Source organism: Ranitomeya imitator, chromosome 2 (assembly GCF_032444005.1).
Source record: "Ranitomeya imitator isolate aRanImi1 chromosome 2, aRanImi1.pri, whole genome shotgun sequence".
Lineage (NCBI taxonomy): Eukaryota > Metazoa > Chordata > Amphibia > Anura > Dendrobatidae > Ranitomeya > Ranitomeya imitator.
In genome coordinates, this window is record NC_091283.1 from 743,021,755 (window position 1) to 743,049,521 (window position 27,767).

Genomic DNA, 27,767 nt, shown 5'->3' on the forward strand with positions numbered 1-27,767 from the left:
AAAACTTTGGCTAAAGGTACCTTCACACATAACGATATTGTTAACGATATCGTTGCTTTTTGTGACGTAGCAACGATATCGTTAATGAAATCGTTATGTGTGACAGCGACCAACGATCAGGCCCCTGCTGGGAGATCGTTGGTCGCTGAATAAAGTCCAGAACTTTATTTGGTCGCTGGACTCCCTGCAGACATCGCTGAATCGGCGTGTGTGTCACCGATCCAGCGATGTCTTCACTGGTAACCAGGGTAAACATCGGGTAACTAAGCGCAGGGCCGCGCTTAGTAACCCGATGTTTACCCTGGTTACCATCCTAAAAGTAAAAAAAAAAACAAAACACTACATACTTACCTACAGCCGTCTGTCCTCTAGCGCTGTGCTCTGCTCTCCTCCTGTACTGGCTGTGAGCGTCGGTCAGCCGGAAAGCAGAGCGGTGACGTCACCGCTCTGCTTTCCGGCCGCTGTGCTCACACAGACAGTACAGGAGGAGTGCAGATCACAGCGCTGGAGGACAGACGGCTGTAGGTAAGTATGTACTGTTTTTTTTTTTTTTTTTTTTTTTACTTTTAGGATGGTAACCAGGGTAAACATCGGGTTACTAAGCGCGGCCCTGCGCTTAGTTACCCGATGTTTACCCTGGTTACCGGCATCGTTGGTCGCTGGAGAGCTGTCTGTGTGACAGCTCTCCAGCGACCAAACAGCGACGCTGCAGCGATCCGGATCGTTGTCGGTATCGCTGCAGCGTCGCTTAATGTGAAGGGGCCTTTAGAGAAATGTACTGGATTCTATTGATGATTACAAAGTAACCCAATGGTATGAACTGCTGCAATGACACACTATACTTAGATGAACACTTGACAGTCTGAACAGATTTTTAATGGAACGCAAATAAAGAAATTATTTTATAATTAGATTTAGTAAATTTATCTGCTGTTTTTTTCCCCTCTAATTGCATGTGCACCTGCTGCTCAGCAGTCCAAGCAGCAACCACAACCGTAGAATAGGTTGGGTTCTTCTCTTGTGCGTGGTGAGTTTGGGAACTTTTTCTAACTTTTTAATATTCACACAGGGAATATAATATATGCCTGTTTATATGGTCTATATGTTAATTTCCCGCTATTCTACATACCATATATACTCGAGTATAAGCCGAGATTTTCAGCCCATTTTTTTGGGGCTGAAAGTCCCCCACTCGGCTTATACTAGAGTCATATACCGGGAGGTCGGCACAGGAGGGGGAGCGGGGGCTGTGTAGTTACCTGCTGCGGCGCGGTCCCTGCAGTCCCTGCTTCTCCCGATGCTGCAGATTCTTCCTGTACTGAGTGGTCACATGGCACCGCTCATTACAGAAATGAATAGGCGGCTCCACCTCCCATAGGGGTGGAGCGCATGTTCATTGCTGTAAATGAGCGGTAACTGTGACCGCTCAATACAGGAAGAAGATGCAGCGCCGGGGAAGCAGGGACTGCAGGGACCGCGCCGGGAGCAGGTAAGTATACGGGGAGGGGAGCGCCGCGCGATATTTACCTGCTCCTCATTCCGGTGTGGCTCTGTCTCCAGCGTCCTCTGGCAGTGACACTCAGTTCAGAGGGCGCGATTACGTAGTCAGTGCGCGCCCTCTGCTGAGCGTCAGTGTCGAAGACGGAGTCGCACGAGGAGCAGGTAAATATTGAAAGCGCCGGCGTCCTGAGCGAAGAGAGGGGAGTATGTGATTTTTTTTTTTTTTTTTTTTTTTTTTGCAGCAGCATTATATATGGCACAGATTTATATGGAGCATCTATGGGGCAATAATGAACGGTGCAGAGCATTCTATATGGGGCACAGCTTTATAAGGAGCATCTATGGAGCCATAATGAACGGTGCAGAGCATTCTATATGGGGCACAACTTTCTATGGAGCAATAATGAACGGTGCAGAGCATTCTATATGGGGCACAGCTTTCTATGGAGCAATAATGAACGGTGCAGAGCATTCTATATGGGGCACAGCTTTCTATGGAGCATCTATGGGGCCATAATCAACGGTGCAGAGCATTATATATGGCACAGCTTTATGTGGAACATCTATGGGGCCATAACGAACAGTGCAGAGCATTATATATGGCACAGCTTTTTGTGGAGCATCTATGGGGCAATAATGAACGGTGCCGAGCATTATATATGGCACAGCTTTCTATGGGGCCATAATGAACGGTGCCGAGCATTATATGTGGGGCACAGCTTTTTGTGGAGCATCTATGGGGCCATAATGAACGGTGCAGAGTATTAAATGTGGCACAGCTTTATATGGAGCATCTATGGGGCAATAATGAACGGTATGGAGCATCTATTTTTATTTTTGAAATTCACCTGTAGCTGCTGCATTTCCTACCCTAGGCTTATACTCAAGTCAATAAGTTTTCCCAGTTTTTTTGTGGCAAAATTAGGGGGGTCGGCTTATACGCGAGTATATACGGTATATTCCATGTTCATTCCCCGCCTATCAAGGATGAGGAATATAATTTACACCTATTTATATGGAACATGTGCGCATTCCCTCATTTTAGATATTTTTTCTTTATTGCCCATCTTAGAAGTACAGAGAATAATATATACCAGTTTATATGGATTATATGTTAATTTCCCTGTAATTTACATATCTTCGACAAACAAGATGCACAAGAAATTGAGTACTTCTCTATATTTTTGGACCTATATTTTTATGTTCATTCTTTTTTATTCCTTTTCGTCATTCTTTTCATTATGTCCTCTATAAAACAGCAGCCATGGGTTCTTCTAAGCAGCTGCCTAGCACTATGAAAATGGTGGAGCCCCGCAAAGCAGTAGAAAGCTATAAGATAGCAAATGTTTTGAAGTTGCTTTTTCCTAACCTTGAAATGTTAAGAAATGGCCGTTTCCAGGGACAGTGGAGGTCAAGATAAGGTCTGGAAGACCAAACAAAATTTCAGTGAGAGCTGCTTATGGATTGCTAGAGAGGCAAATCAGAACCCCTGTTTGACTGCAAAATACATTCAGAAAGATTTAGCAGACTGGAATTTTGTTACATAGTTCTACTGTTCAGAGACATCTGCACAAATATGGCCTTCATGGAAGAGTCATCAGCAGAAAACCTCTTCTGCATCCTCACCATAAAATTCAGTGTCAGACGCATGCAAAAGAACCTTGAAACAAGTCTTGTGGCCTGATTAAAATAAACTCTTTGGCCTCAATGGTCAAAGGTATGTGAGGAGAAAAAAAGGCACAGAATTGCAGGAAAAGAACATCTCGCCAACCATTAAGAATGGGGGTGTATCAACCATGTTTTTGGGTTATGTCACACGTCATGATCCACAATAGTCTACCTCAAAAGGCCCCAGCTGAAGGTTTTACAATGGCCCTCACAGTCCCCTGATCTGAACATCATTGGAAATGTGTGGCTAGATCTCAAAATAGAAGTGCATGCAAGACGACCCAGGAATCTCACAGAACTGGAAGAATCTATGAAAATCCCTCAAACCAAAATTTAGACTCTTGATTGACTACAAAAAAAGCGTTTGCAAGCTGTGATACTTGGAAAAGGGGTACTGCTATATACTTACTATGCAGACTTTTGCATTTGGCCCATTTTCATTTTTGAAATATTTAAATATATACAAAGGAAATACAGTTAGGTCCATATATATTTGGACAGAGACAACATTTTTCTAATTTTGGTTATAGACATTACCACAATGAATTTTAAACAAAACAATTCAGATGCAGTTGAGGTTCAGACTTTCAGCTTTCATTTGAGGGTATCCACATTAAAATTGGATGAAGGGTTTAGAAGTTTCAGCTCTTTAACATGTACCACCCTGTTTTTAAAGGGACCAAAAGTAATTGGACAATTGACTCCGAGGCTATTTCATGGACAGGTGTGGGCAATCCCTTCAAGGTGTCATTCTCAATTAAGCAGATAAAAGGCCTGGAGTTAATTTGAGGTGTGGTGCTTGCATTTGGAAGGTTTTGCTGTGAAGTAAACATGCTGTCAAAGGAGCTCTCCATCCAGGTGAAACAAGCCACCCTTAAGCTGCGAAAACAGAAAAAAACCCTCCGAGAGATTGCTACGATATTAGCAGTGGCAAAATCTACAGTTTGGTACATCCTGAGAAAGAAAGAAAGCACTGGCGAACTCATCAATGCAAAAAGACCTGGGCGCCCATGGAAGACAACAGTGGTGGATGATCGCAGAATAATCTCCATGGTGAAGAGAAACCCCTTCACAAAAGCCAACCAAGTGAACAACACTCTCCAGGAGGTCGGCGTATCAATATCCAAATCTACCATAAAGAGAAGACTGCATGAAAGTAAATACAGAGGGTTCACTGCACGGTGCAAGCCACTCATAAGCATCAAGAATCAAAAGGCTAGACTGGACTTTGCTAAAAAACATCTAAAAAAGCCAGCACAGTTCTGGAAGAACATTCTTTGGACAGATGAAACCAAGATCAACCTCTACCAGAATGATGGAAAGAGAAAAGTATGGCGAAGGCGTGGTACAGCTCATGATCCAAAGCATACCACATCATCTGTAAAACACGGCGGAGGCAGTGTGATGGCTTGGGCATCCATGGCTGCCAGTGGCACTGGGTCACTAGTGTTTATTGATGATGTGACACAGGACAGAAGCAGCCAAATGAATTCTGAGGTATTCAGAGCCATACTGTGTGCTCAGATCCAGCCAAATGCAGCCAAACGGATTGGTCGTCGTTTCATACTACAGATGGACAATGACCCAAATCATAAAGCCAAAGCAACCCAGGAGTTTATTAAAGCAAAGAAGTGGAATATTCTTGAATGGCCAAGTCAGTCACCTGATCTCAACCTAATTGAGCAGCATTTCACTTGTTAAAGACTAAACTTCAGACAGAAAGGCCCACAAACAAACAGCGACTGAAAACCACCGCAGTGAAGGCCTGGCAGAGCATCAAAAAGGAGAAAACACAGCGTCTGGTGATGTCCATGAGTTCAAGACTTCAGGCAGTTATTGCCAACAAAGGGTTTTCAACCAAGTATTAAAAATGAACATTTTATTTAAAATTATTGAATCTGTCCAATTACTTTTGGCCCCTTTAAAAACAGGGTGGCACATGTTAAGGAGCTGAAACTCCTAAACTCTTCATCCAATTTTAATGTGGATACCCTCAAATGAAAGCTGAAAGTCTGCACTTCAACTGCATCTGATTTGTTTTGTTTAAAATTCATTGTCGTAATATCTATAACCAAAATTTGAAAAATGTTGTCTCTGTCCAAATATATATGGACCTAACTGTATGTACTCTTTAACTTTAGGCCTTTTGGAGATCATTTCATCTTTAACTTAATTAACTGTTCACAATAACAGTAATTTTGACCAGGGGTGCCCAAACCTTTACATGCCACTCTAAAGGACAACCTGCAAATGGACCGACCTGTGCAGAATATTATTTTTACAGATGGGAAAACCCACTTTAAGTGGAGAATCAGGACAACCCTTGTCCATATACTTTACCAGGCCATGTAAATATCAAAAAGGTGGATTTTTTTTTGCTCAAGACCAGCCTCCTAAACCCAACGACAGACTTGGTAACAAGAATGATATCTGGCAAACTCCTGTATTACATTTATAGACAATATCTAATATGTTGTGAAAAGGGATTAGATTAGTCACTCTAAAGCACTTCTCCAGCTTATTTTTTTTTCTCCAGTGCTGTAGTGGTGCTTCTAATCTCAGGTTCCTGGCCCCTAATATTATGCTTACATTCCGCTGTCTTCACTGTTTATTGGCTCTGCTCCCGTCCCGCGGCACAATCTTATGACCGCTACTTGTGACTAATATAAAGAATCCCTCCGAAGTGGTGATTTAAAAAAAAATAAAATAAATAAATAAAAATTGTGAACGCAAAAATTTATCGAAGTGTTATGTTGAAGTCATGGAATGTGAATATAATTTTCCTTTGTGTTTTGCAGCGAGAATCAGTCTGGGGATGTACACAAGATGAACGTAAACCAGCAACCTCACATAGCTGCACCCTACATGCAGCCTCTGCCCCAAGGATACCAACAGCCTGGCTATGGGGGACAACCAATTCCAGGGGGCCCTCAGTATCCTGGGTATAATGGGCCTGTGCAAGGTTACCCACAACATGGGCCCTCACAAGGTAAGGACAGTTTTTAGTCTATTGCAGGGAAGATGCATTCCCATGGCTGTATGATGATTGTTGGTCTTTGTTTATTTTTAGGGTGGAAATATTACTAAATGCTGCCTTGTGAATTAGTTGGTCTGTGTGTACACGGGGGGAGGCACAGCAATGCCAAAACGACAATGCTGTGCACATATTCTGTCTTATGTCACATCTTTTAACCATTTCAGAGCAGAACCATTTGTAGTGATTTAAAAGGAGTGATGGGTTCATTCTTGGGGCGGCTTCCACCAAATAGCGGCCAGCTCTCTATACTTTCCACTATGGAGTAAAAGACACTGTAAGGGTAATGGAAAATCTGCCAGTGAGTCCTCTTCCAGAAACATCCGCCGACATTTTCCTGAAGCGGCTTTGCTTGGAAAACTTGGCATCTGCCTGTCTGAAGGATGCCTCGTGCCCACAGCCTTATGGTGGCTAGTGTTTCTTTTTATTTTAAGTTTTATTGCTCTTAGGCTTAAGAAGCGCAGTTAGATGCCTAAACCATGTCATATAACCACAGACCTAGCAGTGAGATTTCCTAACATCCAATATGTCATATAACCACAGACCTAGCAGTGAGATTTCCTAACATCCAAGTAAGGTGCAAGGCTGCCATTAACCTCATACAGTTCCTGTTCTTCACGATCATGCTTTTTTCCATTTTATGAGTAATTACTTATGCCATCCATTGCACAGAGATCCTGATGTACTTGTAGTTCCTAGCATCACATAATGATAAATGCTGATTCTTCTACAGATGCAATCACAGTTGCTGATGCTTTTCCCAGTGATTTTCCACATTACCAGCATAATCCTGTGTTTGAACTATAGCTTGCATGAAGTAATTATGGAGTATGCTGCAAATCTAATTATAGAGCCTGGGTTTGGATGTGGGGTTTTTTGGGTGTCCAGGTAGACAAATCCTATTTTCTGCAATGTTTTCCTCTGGTCTTATATTCCTTTATCCCTGTTTGTACTTCCAGGTTTCTCTTCTAATTCAGGATTCCCTCAGAAAGGGTCTCCTGAGTCTTTCACCTCTGGCAATTCCTCTCCTATTACCTCTCACTATATAGGTAAATTTCTTCTGTTACTTGGCCATTTTGTGAAGAATTTCCCATCTGACTTGTGAATACCGTTTGCATTAACTCCATAAATCATTTTCATATAGTTAACTTGGCGTTAATCCGTGAACTCCAAAGGGAGCTGTTATCCCGCCTGTTGCTTCTTGTGAGAATCGCTGTGATTGTAACTTACTCTTGGCTCGTGTTTATTTTTACTTATTCAGATCCCGTGAGGTCTCCACCGACATCAGGTGCCCAAACTGCAGCAGGGATGACTATTCCTTCAGAGCAGATGCAATACAACCAGTATGGTGGCCAAGGTGACATGCAGAATGGACCAGCATCACTAAGCAATCAGATGCAGAGGTGTGCAATCCCCATTTATTACCGGAATAATGTATTACATTTGTAGTAAATAGTGCTGCCATATTTTTGGATATGAAGCTGGGTACTAAAGAGTACCAATCTTCAGCCACACTTCTATACGTCCATAGCACTTTTGTTCTTGATAATGAAAAGTAAATCTGCATTACATACAATTAGTTTTCCAATTGGTGGAAGTCTACCTACCACATTATGAGGGCCTTATCTGTGCATTAGAATAGTTCCAGATGTCATGCATTACATTCCTGTCCTCTGCCCCCAAAGTGCAGCAGAAAGGTGGTTGCATGCTGATGTCTCAAGCCGTTGTGGTTAATGGAAGAAGCTAAAATGGTTGCAAGGTCAGGGTCCACTTCTGGTGTATGTGGTGCACTATAATAAAGTGTGACTGTATATGTGCAGCAACTTCTGCACTTTTTAATGAGCCAATGAAGCAGTACACTTAGAAGGTGATGAAACCATGTCAGATACTGTAGCTAACCTGCAGAATGATGTATATATGCAGAGGAACAGAGTAAAAGACCCTTTACTTAGGCAATGATTGCAAATGGACATTATTACTATTACATTTTGTAGTAACTGAAGAAGGATCTATATGAACCGAAACGTTTTGTGTATACTGCAAAATAAATCCTTCTGTTCAAGCATCCTTAAGTTGAGTGCGAAGTTATATTTATTACGCGAATGGACACCTGCTGCCAAAGGACACTTTCTTGCTAAATCAGTCGGCATTTATTGTGGGCATTCTGTTTTCTAATATAAAAGACCTACTTACAAAGGCACATCATTTATAAGCAAGTGTCAGACAAGTCACACCGCCTCAAAGAAAAATTTGATGAACTATTTTTGAGCTGCAATTTGACTGTAAAAGAAAAAATTTGCAAATTGCAGACATTTCACACACAAACTAGGTGGGGAAAGCCACATACGACTTGTGACCTAAAATTCAACAGGTCTATTTGTAATGCGACATGGCAATCTTTGTTGTGCTACCCTTCACAATGTAGCCCAAGCTTATAAAGGACAACTAGCTGATATGAAGTGTGCTGTGAAAGCCCACCATTTATCCACCACTTAATATTGCTTTGCTTCTGTACTATATGTTGGAGGTGCAGTAGCATTTGCTCACTATTTATGTGGGTTTCTAGCATTCGTCATGTCTTGCCTTCTGTTGTGAATGCGTCTCTGACAGTTGAACTTTTCCCTTGGCAATTTTTTTTTCTTTCTAAACAAATTATAATGTACTAGATGGTGGCCCGATTCTAACGCATCAGGTATTCTAGAATATGTATGTATATAGCAGCCACATAGTATATAGAACAGGCTACATAGTATATAGGAGTACTACATAGCCTGTGGTATATACCATGTGGCTGCTATATACATACATACATATTGTAGAATACCCGATGTGTTTATATAGGCCAAGCAGTAAATAACACAGCCCACGTAGTATATAACACAGCCCGCACAGTATATTGCAGCCACGCAGTATATAACACAGCCCACGTAGTATGTAACAGTGACCACGTAGTTTATAGCAAGCAGTATAGAACACAGCCACGTAGTATATAACACTGCCCACGTAGTATATAGCAGCCATGCAGTATATAACGCAGCCCATGCAGTATTGAACACAGCCCACATAGTATCTAACACAGCCCACGTAGTATATCGCAGCCACGCGGTATCTAACACAGCCCACGTAGTATTTAGCCGTGTGGGCACCATATCTCTGTTAAAAAAAAAAATAAAATAAAAAATAGTTATATACTCACTTGCAGGGATCCAGCGTAGATCTAGCGAACCTCTGGCTATGCATCTTGCATTCCCATGATGCATTGCAAAATTACCCAGATCACTTAGCGGTCTCGCGAGACCGCTAAGTCTTCAGGGTAATTTCGCAATGTTTCTCTGGGAACGGAAGCTGGCGGCAGGCGTGAGCGCATCGTCTGACTACAGAAGGTGAGCATAGCAGGTTTTTTTTTATTATTATTTTTAACATTAGATCTTTTTACTATTGATGCTGCATAGGCAGCACCAATAGTAAAAACTTGGTCACACAGGGTTAATAGCGGCGGTAACGGAGTGAGTTACCCGCTGCATAACGTGGTCTGTTATCGCTGGCATTAACCCTGTGTGAGCGGTGACTACGGGAAATATGGAGCAGGCACTGACTGCAGGGAGTATGGAGCGGGCGCCGGGCACTGACTGCAGGGGAGTAGGGAGGGACTAACCGGACTGTGGCCGTCGCTGATTGGTCGCGGCAGCCATGACAGGCAGCTGGCGAGACCAATTAGCGACTTGGATTTCCATGACAGAGGCCGCGACCAATGAGTATCTGTGACAGACGGAAGTGACCCTTAGACAATTATATAGTAGATGTTTTCAAAGGAGATATTCCAGTTTCATACACAAGCTTACATAACACAGGTCTGCAAAAAAAAATTTTTCAAGAGCTCTTGAAAATGTCCTCCCTCCGTTTTGTCATAGAACATCACGTTTTCTGATTTAAGTAAATATGTTAAATAAGACAATACCTCAAAATAAGGCTACTTTCACACTAGCGTCGGTACGGGCCCGTCGCAGTGTGTCGGACCGACGTAACGACGCATGCTGTGAAGTAAAATCACAACGGGGGCAGCGGATGCAGTTTTACAACGAATCCGTTGCCCCATTGTAAGGTTCGGGGAGGAGGGGGCGGAGTTCTGGCGGTCAGAAAAAGCGGACCCGACGGACAAAAACGTTGCAAGCAACATTTTTTTTGTCCCGACGGACTGCAAAAACACGTCGCATCTGTCGCACGACGGATGCAACGCGTCGCTAATTAAAGTCTATGGAGAAAAAAAACGCATCCTGCAGGCAACTTTGCAGGATGCATTTTTTCTTCAAAACGACGCATTGTAAGGTGCGTCGAACGACACTAGTGTGAAAGTAGCCTAAATGAAATTGGACTCATAAAATTATTTTATTACAAATGTTTCATGAAAATCATTTTTTTACTGCAATGAGCTCACTAACACACTAAAATCGATTCTTCTTCCCTGTGAAGCTTCTCTTGGAGCATTTACGCTTGTGAGTAGCATCTGGAATGTCTCTCTGAAGCGTCCAACAGTAGTCTGCCATCATTGTAATGCTCCATCTTCCCTGGTATCTTCTTTCCATCTCTTTAATGTCCTGGTGGAATCGTTCACCTTGTTCTTCACTCACAGCTCCCAAATTTTCAGGAAAGTTGTCAAGGTGGGAGTGGAGGAAATGCACTTTCAAACTCATCAGGCAACCTAAAGCTTGAAATGCTTTCAGCATTCGTCCGACGATTTTTTTGTAGTCAGGGTATTTGTTATTGCCTAAAAATTTCTCTACGACCTCATTAAATGCAAACCACCCTTCTATTTGAGGATATTCACCACAAATGTAACAGAAACTGTCAGGCGAATTAATAAACTTCCGCTGAGCCATAATGCTAATTTTGGGAAACACGGTTGAATATGACGAGCCAACATGAACTGAGATGAAAAAGTGTGAACAGGCGAGAACCAAGATAAAAAATTGAATCAAGCCCGAGCCCAAGCTCTGAGCCTGCTCGTTCAGCTTGCAACATGTTGATGCTGGTTTCATTAGCTCACTCTGAAAGTTCTTTTCTTTGAAAGTTATATTTTTTTGGCATTGTATATCTTCAATACATTGATGTGAATTAATAGTAATTTTGACTTTGAAAACCCTAAGATAAAAAAAAATACCAAAAATTGAGAAAAATATACTAAATTTGAAGAGAATTTTGCATTTTGTGGCACATCCTGACGTCCAGGATTTTTTTTCAATATTTTTTTCGTTTTCAGCACACCAAAATACCGTATATACTCGAGTATAAGCTGAGATTTTCAGCCCATTATTTTGGGCTGAAAGTCCTCCTCTCGGCTTATACTCGAGTCATACTCAGGGGTCGGCGGGGGAGCATTTGCTGTCTAATTATACTCACCTGCTCCTGGTGCGGTCCCTGCACGTCTTTTCCCTGGCGTTGACAGCTTCTTCCTGTACTGAGCGGTCGCATGGTACCACTCATTACAGTAATGAATATGCGGCTCCACCTCCCATAGAGGTAGAGCCGCATATTCATTACTGTAATTAACAGTGACCGCTCAGTACAGGAAGAAGCTGCCGGCGCCAGGGAACGGACGTGCAGGGACCGCACCAGGAGCAGGTGAGTATAACAGGGAGGGGAGCGCTGCGCGATATTCACCTGCTCCTCATTCCGGCGCCGCTCCGTCTTCAGCTGTGACGCTCAGGTCAGAGGGCGCGGTGACGTCGTTAGTGCGCGCCCTCTGCCTGAACGTCAGTGCAGGAGACGGTGAAGATGGAGCGGCGCCGGAACGAGGAGCAGGTGAATATTGAAAGTGCCGGGGGCCTGAGCGACGAAGAGGTGAGTATGTGATTTATTATTTTATCACAGCAACAGCAAATGGAGCACCTATGGGGCCATAACGTTTGTGCAGCACTGTATGGGGCCATAACGTTTGTGCAGCACTGTATGGGGCCATAACGTTTGTGCAGCACTGTATGGGGCCATAACGTTTGTGCAGCACTGTATGGGGCCATAACGTTTGTGCAGCACTGTATGGGGCCATAACGTTTGTGCAGCACTGTATGGGGCCATAACGTTTGTGCAGCACTGTATGGGGCCATAACGTTTGTGCAGCACTGTATGGGGCCATAACGTTTGTGCAGCACTGTATGGGGCCATAACGTTTGTGCAGCACTGTATGGGGCCATAACGTTTGTGCAGCACTGTATGGGGCCATAACGTTTGTGCAGCACTGTATGGGGCCATAACGTTTGTGCAGCACTGTATGGGGCCATAACGTTTGTGCAGCACTGTATGGGGCCATAACGTTTGTGCAGCACTGTATGGGGCCATAGCGTTTGTGCAGCACTGTATGGGGCCATAGCGTTTGTGCAGCACTGTATGGGGCCATAGCGTTTGTGCAGCACTGTATGGGGCCATAGCGTTTGTGCAGCACTGTATGGGGCCATAGCGTTTGTGCAGCACTGTATGGGGCCATAGCGTTTGTGCAGCACTGTATGGGGCCATAGCGTTTGTGCAGCACTGTATGGGGCCATAGCGTTTGTGCAGCACTGTATGGGGCCATAGCGTTTGTGCAGCACTGTATGGGGCCATAGCGTTTGTGCAGCACTGTATGGGGCCATAGCGTTTGTGCAGCACTGTATGGGGCCATAGCGTTTGTGCAGCACTGTATGGGGCCATAGCGTTTGTGCAGCACTGTATGGGGCCATAACGTTTGTGCAGCACTGTATGGGGCCATAACGTTTGTGCAGCACTGTATGGGGCCATAACGTTTGTGCAGCACTGTATGGGGCCATAACGTTTGTGCAGCACTGTATGGGGCCATAACGTTTGTGCAGCACTGTATGGGGCCATAACGTTTGTGCAGCACTGTATGGGGCCATAACGTTTGTGCAGCACTGTATGGGGCCATAACGTTTGTGCAGCACTGTATGGGGCCATAACGTTTGTGCAGCACTGTATGGGGCCATAACGTTTGTGCAGCACTGTATGGGGCCATAACGTTTGTGCAGCACTGTATGGGGCCATAACGTTTGTGCAGCACTGTATGGGGCCATAACGTTTGTGCAGCACTGTATGGGGCCATAACGTTTGTGCAGCACTGTATGGGGCCATAACGTTTGTGCAGCACTGTATGGGGCCATAACGTTTGTGCAGCACTGTATGGGGCCATAACGTTTGTGCAGCACTGTATGGGGCCATAACGTTTGTGCAGCACTGTATGGGGCCATAACGTTTGTGCAGCACTGTATGGGGCCATAACGTTTGTGCAGCACTGTATGGGGCCATAACGTTTGTGCAGCACTGTATGGGGCCATAACGTTTGTGCAGCACTGTATGGGGCCATAACGTTTGTGCAGCACTGTATGGGGCCATAACGTTTGTGCAGCACTGTATGGGGCCATAACGTTTGTGCAGCACTGTATGGGGCCATAACGTTTGTGCAGCACTGTATGGGGCCATAACGTTTGTGCAGCACTGTATGGGGCCATAACGTTTGTGCAGCACTGTATGGGGCCATAACGTTTGTGCAGCACTGTATGGGGCCATAACGTTTGTGCAGCACTGTATGGGGCCATAACGTTTGTGCAGCACTGTATGGGGCCATAACGTTTGTGCAGCACTGTATGGGGCCATAACGTTTGTGCAGCACTGTATGGGGCCATAACGTTTGTGCAGCACTGTATGGGGCCATAACGTTTGTGCAGCACTGTATGGGGCCATAACGTTTGTGCAGCACTGTATGGGGCCATAACGTTTGTGCAGCACTGTATGGGGCCATAACGTTTGTGCAGCACTGTATGGGGCCATAACGTTTGTGCAGCACTGTATGGGGCCATAACGTTTGTGCAGCACTGTATGGGGCCATAACGTTTGTGCAGCACTGTATGGGGCCATAACGTTTGTGCAGCACTGTATGGGGCCATAACGTTTGTGCAGCACTGTATGGGGCCATAACGTTTGTGCAGCACTGTATGGGGCCATAACGTTTGTGCAGCACTGTATGGGGCCATAACGTTTGTGCAGCACTGTATGGGGCCATAACGTTTGTGCAGCACTGTATGGGGCCATAACGTTTGTGCAGCACTGTATGGGGCCATAACGTTTGTGCAGCACTGTATGGGGCCATAACGTTTGTGCAGCACTGTATGGGGCCATAACGTTTGTGCAGCACTGTATGGGGCCATAACGTTTGTGCAGCACTGTATGGGGCCATAACGTTTGTGCAGCACTGTATGGGGCCATAACGTTTGTGCAGCACTGTATGGGGCCATAACGTTTGTGCAGCACTGTATGGGGCCATAACGTTTGTGCAGCACTGTATGGGGCCATAACGTTTGTGCAGCACTGTATGGGGCCATAACGTTTGTGCAGCACTGTATGGGGCCATAACGTTTGTGCAGCACTGTATGGGGCCATAACGTTTGTGCAGCACTGTATGGGGCCATAACGTTTGTGCAGCACTGTATGGGGCCATAACGTTTGTGCAGCACTGTATGGGGCCATAACGTTTGTGCAGCACTGTATGGGGCCATAACGTTTGTGCAGCACTGTATGGGGCCATAACGTTTGTGCAGCACTGTATGGGGCCATAACGTTTGTGCAGCACTGTATGGGGCCATAACGTTTGTGCAGCACTGTATGGGGCCATAACGTTTGTGCAGCACTGTATGGGGCCATAACGTTTGTGCAGCACTGTATGGGGCCATAACGTTTGTGCAGCACTGTATGGGGCCATAACGTTTGTGCAGCACTGTATGGGGCCATAACGTTTGTGCAGCACTGTATGGGGCCATAACGTTTGTGCAGCACTGTATGGGGCCATAACGTTTGTGCAGCACTGTATGGGGCCATAACGTTTGTGCAGCACTGTATGGGGCCATAACGTTTGTGCAGCACTGTATGGGGCCATAACGTTTGTGCAGCACTGTATGGGGCCATAACGTTTGTGCAGCACTGTATGGGGCCATAACGTTTGTGCAGCACTGTATGGGGCCATAACGTTTGTGCAGCACTGTATGGGGCCATAACGTTTGTGCAGCACTGTATGGGGCCATAACGTTTGTGCAGCACTGTATGGGGCCATAACGTTTGTGCAGCACTGTATGGGGCCATAACGTTTGTGCAGCACTGTATGGGGCCATAACGTTTGTGCAGCACTGTATGGGGCCATAACGTTTGTGCAGCACTGTATGGGGCCATAACGTTTGTGCAGCACTGTATGGGGCCATAACGTTTGTGCAGCACTGTATGGGGCCATAACGTTTGTGCAGCACTGTATGGGGCCATAACGTTTGTGCAGCACTGTATGGGGCCATAACGTTTGTGCAGCACTGTATGGGGCCATAACGTTTGTGCAGCACTGTATGGGGCCATAACGTTTGTGCAGCACTGTATGGGGCCATAACGTTTGTGCAGCACTGTATGGGGCCATAACGTTTGTGCAGCACTGTATGGGGCCATAACGTTTGTGCAGCACTGTATGGGGCCATAACGTTTGTGCAGCACTGTATGGGGCCATAACGTTTGTGCAGCACTGTATGGGGCCATAACGTTTGTGCAGCACTGTATGGGGCCATAACGTTTGTGCAGCACTGTATGGGGCCATAACGTTTGTGCAGCACTGTATGGGGCCATAACGTTTGTGCAGCACTGTATGGGGCCATAACGTTTGTGCAGCACTGTATGGGGCCATAACGTTTGTGCAGCACTGTATGGGGCCATAACGTTTGTGCAGCACTGTATGGGGCCATAACGTTTGTGCAGCACTGTATGGGGCCATAACGTTTGTGCAGCACTGTATGGGGCCATAACGTTTGTGCAGCACTGTATGGGGCCATAACGTTTGTGCAGCACTGTATGGGGCCATAACGTTTGTGCAGCACTGTATGGGGCCATAACGTTTGTGCAGCACTGTATGGGGCCATAACGTTTGTGCAGCACTGTATGGGGCCATAACGTTTGTGCAGCACTGTATGGGGCCATAACGTTTGTGCAGCACTGTATGGGGCCATAACGTTTGTGCAGCACTGTATGGGGCCATAACGTTTGTGCAGCACTGTATGGGGCCATAACGTTTGTGCAGCACTGTATGGGGCCATAACGTTTGTGCAGCACTGTATGGGGCCATAACGTTTGTGCAGCACTGTATGGGGCCATAACGTTTGTGCAGCACTGTATGGGGCCATAACGTTTGTGCAGCACTGTATGGGGCCATAACGTTTGTGCAGCACTGTATGGGGCCATAACGTTTGTGCAGCACTGTATGGGGCCATAACGTTTGTGCAGCACTGTATGGGGCCATAACGTTTGTGCAGCACTGTATGGGGCCATAACGTTTGTGCAGCACTGTATGGGGCCATAACGTTTGTGCAGCACTGTATGGGGCCATAACGTTTGTGCAGCACTGTATGGGGCCATAACGTTTGTGCAGCACTGTATGGGGCCATAACGTTTGTGCAGCACTGTATGGGGCCATAACGTTTGTGCAGCACTGTATGGGGCCATAACGTTTGTGCAGCACTGTATGGGGCCATAACGTTTGTGCAGCACTGTATGGGGCCATAACGTTTGTGCAGCACTGTATGGGGCCATAACGTTTGTGCAGCACTGTATGGGGCCATAACGTTTGTGCAGCACTGTATGGGGCCATAACGTTTGTGCAGCACTGTATGGGGCCATAACGTTTGTGCAGCACTGTATGGGGCCATAACGTTTGTGCAGCACTGTATGGGGCCATAACGTTTGTGCAGCACTGTATGGGGCCATAACGTTTGTGCAGCACTGTATGGGGCCATAACGTTTGTGCAGCACTGTATGGGGCCATAACGTTTGTGCAGCACTGTATGGGGCCATAACGTTTGTGCAGCACTGTATGGGGCCATAACGTTTGTGCAGCACTGTATGGGGCCATAACGTTTGTGCAGCACTGTATGGGGCCATAACGTTTGTGCAGCACTGTATGGGGCCATAACGTTTGTGCAGCACTGTATGGGGCCATAACGTTTGTGCAGCACTGTATGGGGCCATAACGTTTGTGCAGCACTGTATGGGGCCATAACGTTTGTGCAGCACTGTATGGGGCCATAACGTTTGTGCAGCACTGTATGGGGCCATAACGTTTGTGCAGCACTGTATGGGGCCATAACGTTTGTGCAGCACTGTATGGGGCCATAACGTTTGTGCAGCACTGTATGGGGCCATAACGTTTGTGCAGCACTGTATGGGGCCATAACGTTTGTGCAGCACTGTATGGGGCCATAACGTTTGTGCAGCACTGTATGGGGCCATAACGTTTGTGCAGCACTGTATGGGGCCATAACGTTTGTGCAGCACTGTATGGGGCCATAACGTTTGTGCAGCACTGTATGGGGCCATAACGTTTGTGCAGCACTGTATGGGGCCATAACGTTTGTGCAGCACTGTATGGGGCCATAACGTTTGTGCAGCACTGTATGGGGCCATAACGTTTGTGCAGCACTGTATGGGGCCATAACGTTTGTGCAGCACTGTATGGGGCCATAACGTTTGTGCAGCACTGTATGGGGCCATAACGTTTGTGCAGCACTGTATGGGGCCATAACGTTTGTGCAGCACTGTATGGGGCCATAACGTTTGTGCAGCACTGTATGGGGCCATAACGTTTGTGCAGCACTGTATGGGGCCATAACGTTTGTGCAGCACTGTATGGGGCCATAACGTTTGTGCAGCACTGTATGGGGCCATAACGTTTGTGCAGCACTGTATGGGGCCATAACGTTTGTGCAGCACTGTATGGGGCCATAACGTTTGTGCAGCACTGTATGGGGCCATAACGTTTGTGCAGCACTGTATGGGGCCATAACGTTTGTGCAGCACTGTATGGGGCCATAACGTTTGTGCAGCACTGTATGGGGCAAATATCTTTATGGAGCATCTTAGGGGGCCATTATTAACCTTTATGCAGGATTATAGGGGGCCATTATTAACCTTTATGCAGGATTATAGGGGGCCATTATTAACCTTTATGCAGGATTATAGGGGGCCATTATTAACCTTTATGCAGGATTATAGGGGGCCATTATTAACCTTTATGCAGGATTATAGGGGGCCATTATTAACCTTTATGCAGGATTATAGGGGGCCATTATTAACCTTTATGCAGGATTATAGGGGGCCATTATTAACCTTTATGCAGGATTATAGGGGGCCATTATTAACCTTTATGCAGGATTATAGGGGGCCATTATTAACCTTTATGCAGGATTATAGGGGGCCATTATTAACCTTTATGCAGGATTATAGGGGGCCATTATTAACCTTTATGCAGGATTATAGGGGGCCATTATTAACCTTTATGCAGGATTATAGGGGGCCATTATTAACCTTTATGCAGGATTATAGGGGGCCATTATTAACCTTTATGCAGGATTATAGGGGGCCATTATTAACCTTTATGCAGGATTATAGGGGGCCATTATTAACCTTTATGCAGGATTATATGGGGGCCATTATTAACCTTTATGCAGGATTATATGGGGGCCATTATTAACCTTTATGCAGGATTATATGGGGCCATTATTAACCTTTATGCAGGATTATATGGGGCCATTATTAACCTTTATGCAGGATTATATGGGGCCATTATTAACCTTTATGCAGGATTATATGGGGCCATTATTAACCTTTATGCAGGATTATATGGGGCCATTATTAACCTTTATGCAGGATTATATGGGGCCATTATTAACCTTTATGCAGGATTATATGGGGCCATTATTAACCTTTATGCAGGATTATATGGGGCCATTATTAACCTTTATGCAGGATTATATGGGGCCATTATTAACCTTTATGCAGGATTATATGGGGCCATTATTAACCTTTATGCAGGATTATATGGGGCCATTATTAACCTTTATGCAGGATTATATGGGGCCATTATTAACCTTTATGCAGGATTATATGGGGCCATTATTAACCTTTATGCAGGATTATATGGGGCCATTATTAACCTTTATGCAGGATTATATGGGGCCATTATTAACCTTTATGCAGGATTATATGGGGCCATTATTAACCTTTATGCAGGATTATATGGGGCCATTATTAACCTTTATGCAGGATTATATGGGGCCATTATTAACCTTTATGCAGGATTATATGGGGCCATTATTAACCTTTATGCAGGATTATATGGGGCCATTATTAACCTTTATGCAGGATTATATGGGGCATATTTTAATATGGAGCATCTTATGGGGCCCATCATAAACTGTATAGAGCATTAAATGGGGCTCCTGATTCAAAATGGATATTCAAAAACGCTTAACCTACTGATGTCTCAATTAATTTTACTTTTATTGGTATCTATTTTTACTTTTGACATTTACTGGTAGCTGCTGCATTTCCCACCCTAGGCTTATACTCAAGTCATTAAGTTTTCCCAGTTTTTTGTGGCAAAATTAGGGGGGTCGGCTTATACTCGGGTCGGCTTATACTCGAGTATATATGGTGCATGGAAATTAGATGAAAATAATCAAACAGCTTTTTAGTTGCAGACCTGTGTAATCTATGGTTCATTCTTATGCTAAGTTTACAGAAGGGTTTAACTTGTTTATTTTCCTTAGTTCTTTCATATTTGTCTAGCCCTTAAGGTACCTTCACACTGAACAACATTACAACGATAACGATAGCGATCCGTGACGTTGCAGCGTCCTGGATAGCGATCTCGTTGTGTTTGACACGCAGCAGCGTGTAAATGTAAAAAAAAACAAAACACTACATACTTACATTCCGGTGTCTGTCACGTCCCTCGCCATCAGCTTCCCGCACTGACTGTGAGCGCCGGCCGTAAAGCACAGTGGTGACGTCACCGCTGTGCTCTGCTTTACGGCCGGCCGGCGCTCAGTCAGTGCGGGAAGCTGACGGCGGGGGACGTGACAGACACCGGAATGTAAGTATTTAGTGTTTTTTTTTTTTTTCACATTTACAATTGTAACCAGGGTAAACATCGGGTTACTAAGCACGGCCCTGCGCTTAGTAACCCGATGTTTACCCTGGTTTCCCGGGGACTTCGGCATCGTTGGTCGCTGGAGAGCTGTCTGTGTGACAGCTTTCCAGCGACCACACAAGGACTTTCCAACGATCACGGCCAGGTCGTATCGCTTGTCGTGATCGTTGGAAAGTTGCTGAGTGTGACAGTACCTTTATTCTTACCCTGGTAAATTCCATTAATTTTTTTTTTTTACTTCTGGCCAAGATTACAGCTTTATTTCGGCAACTGCTATTTTGATTTACTTTTATTTTTCATAAAACCAATTTTCTCATTTTATGTTCTGCTTCAGACCACCTGTGTCACAACCGTATGTCCAAACAGGAACTCATCCACAAGCAGCTAATTTTCAGCAATACCCTCCATCTTCAACCAGTACACAGCAGTTATCTAACCAAATGATGGGCATGCATCTTGGTGGTGTGCCCACATCCACTCCACTAACAGCGGCAACTGGCTTTGGTAAGAAATTATATGGTGTTTTTTTTTTTTTATAAAAGACTGTATTACATGTGCTCTTTTATTCAAGGGGTTGTCCAGGTTTTTTTTGAAAGTCTGCAGTCTTTCTATGTGACTGCTGGCTTGTGAATCATCCCATCAGGTGCACTGTGTGCTGTGAGGATTCTCCGGGGTCAGCAGTGAGACAGAGTATGTATATTACATACTTGCGGTCATATGACCACTCAGTCTCGCCGCCGGCACAGAAGAATCCTCGCAGTGCGTGCTTCACATGATGTGAGGATTCATAAGTCTGTGGGCACATAGAGACTGTAGACTTTCATGAATTCGGACAACCCATTTAACAGCGCCTTTCTATTTTCACAAGTTTCTTAGATTGCGAGATTAGTAATTAGCTTTAAACATTAGTAACTACTTGGAGTTTTGGCTAGTGCCTTTTTCAGTCATCTTTTATTTTGCCATAGGTTCACAGAGCCCTCTACCCCCGTCATCTGGAAGTTTTCCTACTACAGGTACAGGGGCTTACAACCCATATTCCAGTAGTCAAGGTTCAGCTGCTATGAATTTGCCTCAAGGAATGACTCCTACTAGTTTACCACAAGTCCAACCACCGCCAACACAACAATTCCCTGGACCTTCTGCTCCACAACGCCTTTCTACTCCCCAAGGTTTTCCGTCTCAACCAGCTGCACCAGCCTCTCACTATCCCCCGCCTATTTCAGGAGGACCCCCACCTACTACATTGCAAGGTCCAGGAATACCAGGACAACCACTAGCTGGACCACAATTATCTCAGTCAAATAGTATATTACCAACTCAACCCCAACCTGCTGTCTCGGGTATGATACCTGGTCCTCAAGGACCACCTCCTTCAATGCCACCTCCTGGTCAGGGCGGATTTCCTCTTCAGCACAATGGTGAGCATATTGCTTCTAAATATATATTTTATATTTTCATTGTTAATGTGTTATCCTTAGAGGAATTTTCTGTAATATTGAACTTCCAGTTACATCACATACTATAAAAAAAAAAAATACATCTAGCGCTTTTTCCAGGACGTCCCTCCTAACAGCATCCTGGAGGACGTCCTCCTTGCCAGGACAGGAAACGCACGAGAGTTTAAAGGTCCGGTCCCACCCCCAATTCCTCAGTGTTTTTTCCTGTCCCTGCATGGAGGGACACACGAGAAGAGCTGCGCAAGCTTACCGAGCTCAGGGGGATCATGTGGCCCGCCAATATCCTTCCCCCTGTCAAGAGGCTCAGGGTCGAAACTTCCCAAGGGGGAGTCCCTCTACCCCAAAGCCCTGGAGAAGGACGAGGCTCCGGGATAAAGCCGTTCCTCCCGGTGGGAGGCTCTCTGCTCAGGATGCGGTGCCACAAGGATGGGGATCCTGGTGTGTAGAGCGTTTCTTCCAGTCAGCAGGGAAGGGGCGCTGTCCTGGCGACGCAACATCTGGCGTGGCACGCTGAGCTTCCGAGCGGGCGGCTTCCGGAGTCTCGGTGGAGCCGCATCACTTCGGTATCGTCAGTGCCGGAAACGTCACTTCCGGTGACGTGTTGAAAGCGGGGTAGAGTGAGCGCTCCAGCGGTGGAACGCATAGCAGCGTGATCGCTACTTGCGATGTCGTCCAGCATCGTACCGGGGTGATTTTGGCTCCAGCTTCAGATCGCACCTATGGAAGGAGACATGATCGAGGATGGAGGGGCAAGTCCGCCTGGCGCAGTCCACCCTCACCTCAGATAAAAAATCCCAGCATGCCTTCTAGCCTATTACTCCCTATCTTATGTCGTTTAGGATAAGGGAACCCCCGCTGCTCCCCCGGCCACAGCTAAAAAAAACCCAGCAAGGTCTCGGTGAAGTCCAGCATATGTCCTGTATGCCGCTTACCATTTGACCCTGAGGAAGTCAAGTTATGGGAGGAAATCCCTAAAATTGATGATCCCCTGGCAAAGGTCACAAAAAAAACTGCCATACCTTTTGAGGACTCTTCTAATTTGCATGACCCTATGGAGAGAAAATCCGACATTCTCCTAAAGAGGGCCTGGGAAGCTTTCGCGGCCCTAATTAGGACAAACATAGCAGCCACTTCGTTGGTCAGATCTATGTACTTAAGGATGGGTCAGTTGGAAGAGCATTTGTCCAATAAGACCCCTAGATCTGGTATTCTGAGTTCCTTTCCTATTATAAAGTTGGCCATGGCATTCTTATCTGATATGACGGCTGAGTCGGTTAGATTTTCAGCCAGAAACAGTTCCCTGTCTAATGCTGCTAGGAGGGTTGTATGGTTAAGGTCCCGGTCAGGAGATAATGCCTCTAAGACCAAGCTGTGCTCCATCCCATTTTCAGGTCAGAGGGTATATGGACCAGTGTTAGATATTATCCTTGTCAGCCTCTGACAAAAAGAAGGGGGTTCCCTTAGGACAAACCTAAACGGTCCCAGCCCTTTCGGAAAGAATTATTCTCCAGAAAGCAGTATCATTTCAGAGGGCAGAGTAGGTCCAGCAGAGGGTCCTATAGGGGCTCCCGTAGCCAGGGTAAGAACAGCAGAGGTTTCTTCTTAGTCCAGCCTCCAGAACAAAGACACAATGACGCCACTTGCATTGGGGGAAGGCTACATCACTTTGCAGGAAATTGGGCCCAAATCACTCAGAATCAGTGGGTTCACAGAACCGTGTCAGAAGGATACATCATAGAGCTTTTCGCCCCTCCTCCAGAAAGGTACATCGCTCCTACCATAGTCACGGCAGATTCTGCCATACTGATAGATTTACAGGACATGCTCAGTGCGGCAGTAATAATTCCGGTTCCTCTGTCAGAAATAGGAAGGGGGCACTATTCATCCCTATTCACCATCACAAAGCCGTCCCGCGAAAGTCGCACTATTATAAATCTAAAACCTTTGAATGCCTGGGTGAGATACAAAAGGTTTCGAATGGAATCTATCCGGTCAGCAGTTCATCTCATAGATCAGGACGCTGTAATGTGCACTCTCAACCTGAAGAGTGCCTACTATCAGGTCCCGGTGCATCCTTCATCACAAAATCGGCTAAGGTTTGCGGTAGCGCTGCCAACCCGGACCTGCCACTACCAGTTTCAGGGCCTCCCCTTCGGACTGGCTTCGGCGCCCCGTATATTCACAAAGCTGGCGTCAGAGGTGGTGGCCTTCCTGAGAAGCCAGGGCATCATAATAATTCCATACCTGGACGACTTTCTTCTCGTGGCAAAATCAGTAGAAGTCCTGACGGATCACAGGATTCGGACAATATCAGTAATGGGATATCTAGGCTGGGTCATAAACTGGCAGAAATCCGACCTGTTACCAGAACACAGAAAGAACTTCCTGGGAGTGTGTCTAGACTCCAGATGCAGAATATCCCATTTACCAGAGGACAAGCAGGAGACAATTGGAGCCCGAGTCAGGTACTTACTGGAACATCGAATTTCCATAAGGATTGCTATGAAAGTACTAGGCCTAATGACAGCATGTATAACATGTGTCAGAAGGGCTCAGTCATATAGTATATAAAGAAAGGGTGCACTCTAGCTGTAAAGAGAATCCAAAGTGTGCAGAGCCAAGTCCAATGTAATGGATAACAAACTAAACAAGAAAAAAGAATGGACTATAGAAAGGCTCGCACAACAAAATATAGAAAAGTAACAAAATAATGTTTATTCAAACACCACAACAACAAACATGATAAAAACATCTAAAATACAGAACCATACAATGACACCCCTATACAGTAGAAACTGAGGTATAGGATACATGTGGCCATAGAGTATATGGATACATGAGAATGGTTTAACAGTAGGTGTAGGATAACAAAGCTAGACACTGCTAAAGAAATAATATACAGTGACTGTATCACGTAAGGCCAGAGTCTCCTAAATAGGAGCCCTGGTCAAAAGATAGAGTACCTACTGACATCCAATACAGAAACGGCTATATAAATAACCAGCTGTATCCACCTAGGTCGAGCAGAAGCCCATACCTGGTCCGGCCATAGGATACTAACCCAGGTCCTTGCCTAAGAATCCGGCATCAGGACACACGATGGGGTGAGCAGAGAAAGCCCCACGCGTATCGCCGCCGCTGCGGCTTCGTCAGGGGAAGTGTGTGCAGTGGTGACAAGTCTACATATATATACAGACCGTGATTGGCAGGTGTGTAGGCAGCTGGAAACGCCTGGGCGCCGATGGCGGGAGTGCAGAGGACGCGCACCGGCTGTGTAAGGTAAAGGTACCGTCACACTTAGCGACGCTGCAGCGATACCGACAACGATCCGGATCGCTGCAGCGTCGCTGTTTGGTTGCTGGAGAGCTGTCACACAGACCGCTCTCCAGCGACCAACGATCCCGAGGTCCCCGGTAACCAGGGTAAACATCGGGTAACTAAGCGCAGGGCCGCGCTTAGTAACCCGATGTTTACCCTGGTTACCAGCGTAAAAAAACAAACAGTACATACTTACATTCAGCTGTCTGTCCCTTGCCGTCTGCTTCCTGCACTGACTGCTGGCCGTAAAGTGAAAGCACAGCACAGCCACAGCGGTGAGTCACCGCTGTGTGACTCACCGCTGTGCTGTGCTTTCACTTTACGGCCAGCAGTCAGTGCAGGAAGCAGACGGCAAGGGACAGACAGCTGAATGTAAGTATGTAGTGTTTGTTTTTTTACGATGGTAACCAGGGTAAACATCGGGTTACTAATCGCGGCCCTGCGCTTAGTTACCCGATGTTTACCCTGGTTACCAGTGAAGACATCGCTGAATCGGTGTCACACACACCGATTCAGCGATGTCTGCGGGGAGTCCAGCGACGAAATAAAGTTCTGGACTTTCTTCCCCGACCAGCGACAGCACAGCAGGGGCCTGATCGCTGCTGCCTGTCACACTGGACGATATCGCTAGCGAGGACGCTGCAACGTCACGGATCGCTAGCGATATCGTCTAGTGTGACGGTACCTTAAGCGCTAAGCCGGAAGTGTAAGCGATCTCCATGGAGATGTACGGCGGCTGCGCAAATACGACTCACAACTGAGTCGCATTGCGCAAGCGCCAAAAACAGAGCTACGGCGCGCCAGCCTGATAGTCAGGAGATGAATACAAGAGGACGAGGGAGGAGGGGGAGAGAAAAGGAGGGAAGTTGTGGAAAGGGGGATAGATGGAGCTGGCCAAATAGAAAGAAGTGTATCGCACAGCTCATAATCGTGGCAAGACCGTACCTAAAAGGATAAATGAGGGGAACAAATGCATGTCAGTGTGAACATACAAAGAAAATAAACAAATAGGCAGAACATCCCCGAATGTTCATAGAAGTGTATAGAGCAAATCGGTGTACTGATGATAAATACACCGAAAGCTTATATAAGCCACAGTACCCCCAAAGAACACAACAAAGATCATCCACAGTGCCTGGATGTCCAGCTGAGACACTAAATAAAGAGGATTGTTCGTAGTGTCCCCCAAACTTATATGTAAAACAATTCCTCTCTGCTGGGCATCCATACAACAGGATGACATGTAGATACATATCCACCAGCGGTGGTTAACACATCCCGTCACAGGAGATATTACATCCAGGTAGCCGATAAGCATAATTGCAATCAAGTCCCGTACACAAAAAGCCAGGAGAATCCATTTCAGGCAACGTAATGTCCAAGTCCATAGAAAGAATGGGTTCCCATCATATAGTGGAGAAGAAGAATATCCGGTCCTGCGAAGTGCTCCAAGTAGTGTACTGAAGAGCTCAAGAGTCCCTAGAGCTCAAGGAATACCGCCAGGTCATGTACAAAAGATACCGATAGAGCCTTGTGTCCGGCCCCGCCCAGGTGCCAGAATGTCCAAAGGGAGAGAATAAATCCCCATAATGAGATGAAGGAAAGAAACATCCAGTTATCTGATAATCCTGCTTCCATCGCCACAAGTACACAAGCAATGAGGAGTCCAATAGCCAGACTACAGTGGAGTAGATGAATTAATTCCATAAACGGCTCCGAAACCCACGAAAACTATAGGAACAACATAGAAAAAATGTTAAGTCCTAATGTAAAGAAATAACGGTGGACATCACATAAGGGAAATATATGCATGGGGATAGGTCCAAAGACTCTCCTCAAAATGTCAGCCTAAAAACCCCGTGAAGAGGAGCTCCTCATTCAATCCAAGAGGAGCCACTGATTGCAACTGGAAAATCCACCTAGATTCCACTTGTAACAAGATCCTACGCCTGTCCCCTCCTCTTTCATTGTAAGCAAGTTTTTGTAGGCCCACTACCCGTAGACCATTTGAAGTACCGCCATGATGTGTCAAGAAATGCTCCGACACTGGAGTGAGGGTCTTGCCCTTTTTGGAGTCTGAAGCCGCTAGATGTATCGTAGAAATATGCTTCTGGACCCGCTTCCTCAACTCCTGTGATGTTTGTCCTACATATAGTAGTTTACATGGACAGATAAGGGCATAAATCACATCTTTAGACTTACAATTGATGTAAGCCCTAAGCCGATGTCTACTGGAGCGGATGGGGTGAAGAAAGAAATCCCGTGTGACCTCCATGTGGGGACAGATGTTACAGTCCCCACATGGAAAAGACCCCCTGAGAATTACACCCCTGTTCAACCTAGTCGTGGGTCTATTAAAGTGACTCTTTGTGAGCAAATCTCTTAACTTTCTTCTCGTGGCAAAATCAGTAGAAGTCCTGACGGATCACAGGATTCGGACAATATCAGTAATGGGATATCTAGGCTGGGTCATAAACTGGCAGAAGTCCGACCTGTTACCAGAACACAGAAAGATCTTCCTGGGAGTGTGTCTAGACTCCAGATGCAGAATATCCCACTTACCAGAGGACAAGCAGGAGACAATTAGAGCCCGAGTCAGGTACTTACTGGAACATCGAATTTCCATAAGGATTGCTATGAAAGTACTAGGCCTAATGACAGCATGTATAACATGTGTCAGAAGGGCTCAGTCACACTCAAGACCGCTGCAGAGACAGATTTTGTCTGTTTGGGATCGCCGCCAGTCTTCACTAGACGCTCCTTTAAGGCCATCGGGACCAGTACGGAGGTCTCTCCA

At 45.9% G+C, this 27,767-nt stretch overlaps 1 protein-coding gene across 4 annotated transcripts in view; it reads left to right on the top strand.

Moving 5' to 3' along the window:
- Positions 1–27,767, top strand: part of SEC24C (SEC24 homolog C, COPII coat complex component) — a 128,624-nt gene that overhangs the window by 8,253 nt on the left and 92,604 nt on the right. Inside the window, exons 1-6 of one of the 4 annotated variants that reach the window (XM_069753246.1) lie at positions 1,008–1,027; positions 5,967–6,157; positions 7,162–7,251; positions 7,464–7,605; positions 20,530–20,699; positions 21,161–21,613. In XM_069753246.1, the coding sequence (XP_069609347.1) occupies positions 5,995–6,157; positions 7,162–7,251; positions 7,464–7,605; positions 20,530–20,699; positions 21,161–21,613 (1,018 nt within the window). In that variant the 5' untranslated portion in view covers positions 1,008–1,027; positions 5,967–5,994. Of the gene's footprint in view, positions 1–977; positions 1,028–5,966; positions 6,158–7,161; positions 7,252–7,463; positions 7,606–20,529; positions 20,700–21,160; positions 21,614–27,767 lie in introns of those variants that run through there. The other 3 variants (XM_069753244.1, XM_069753247.1, XM_069753245.1) reach the window with 3 other exon arrangements.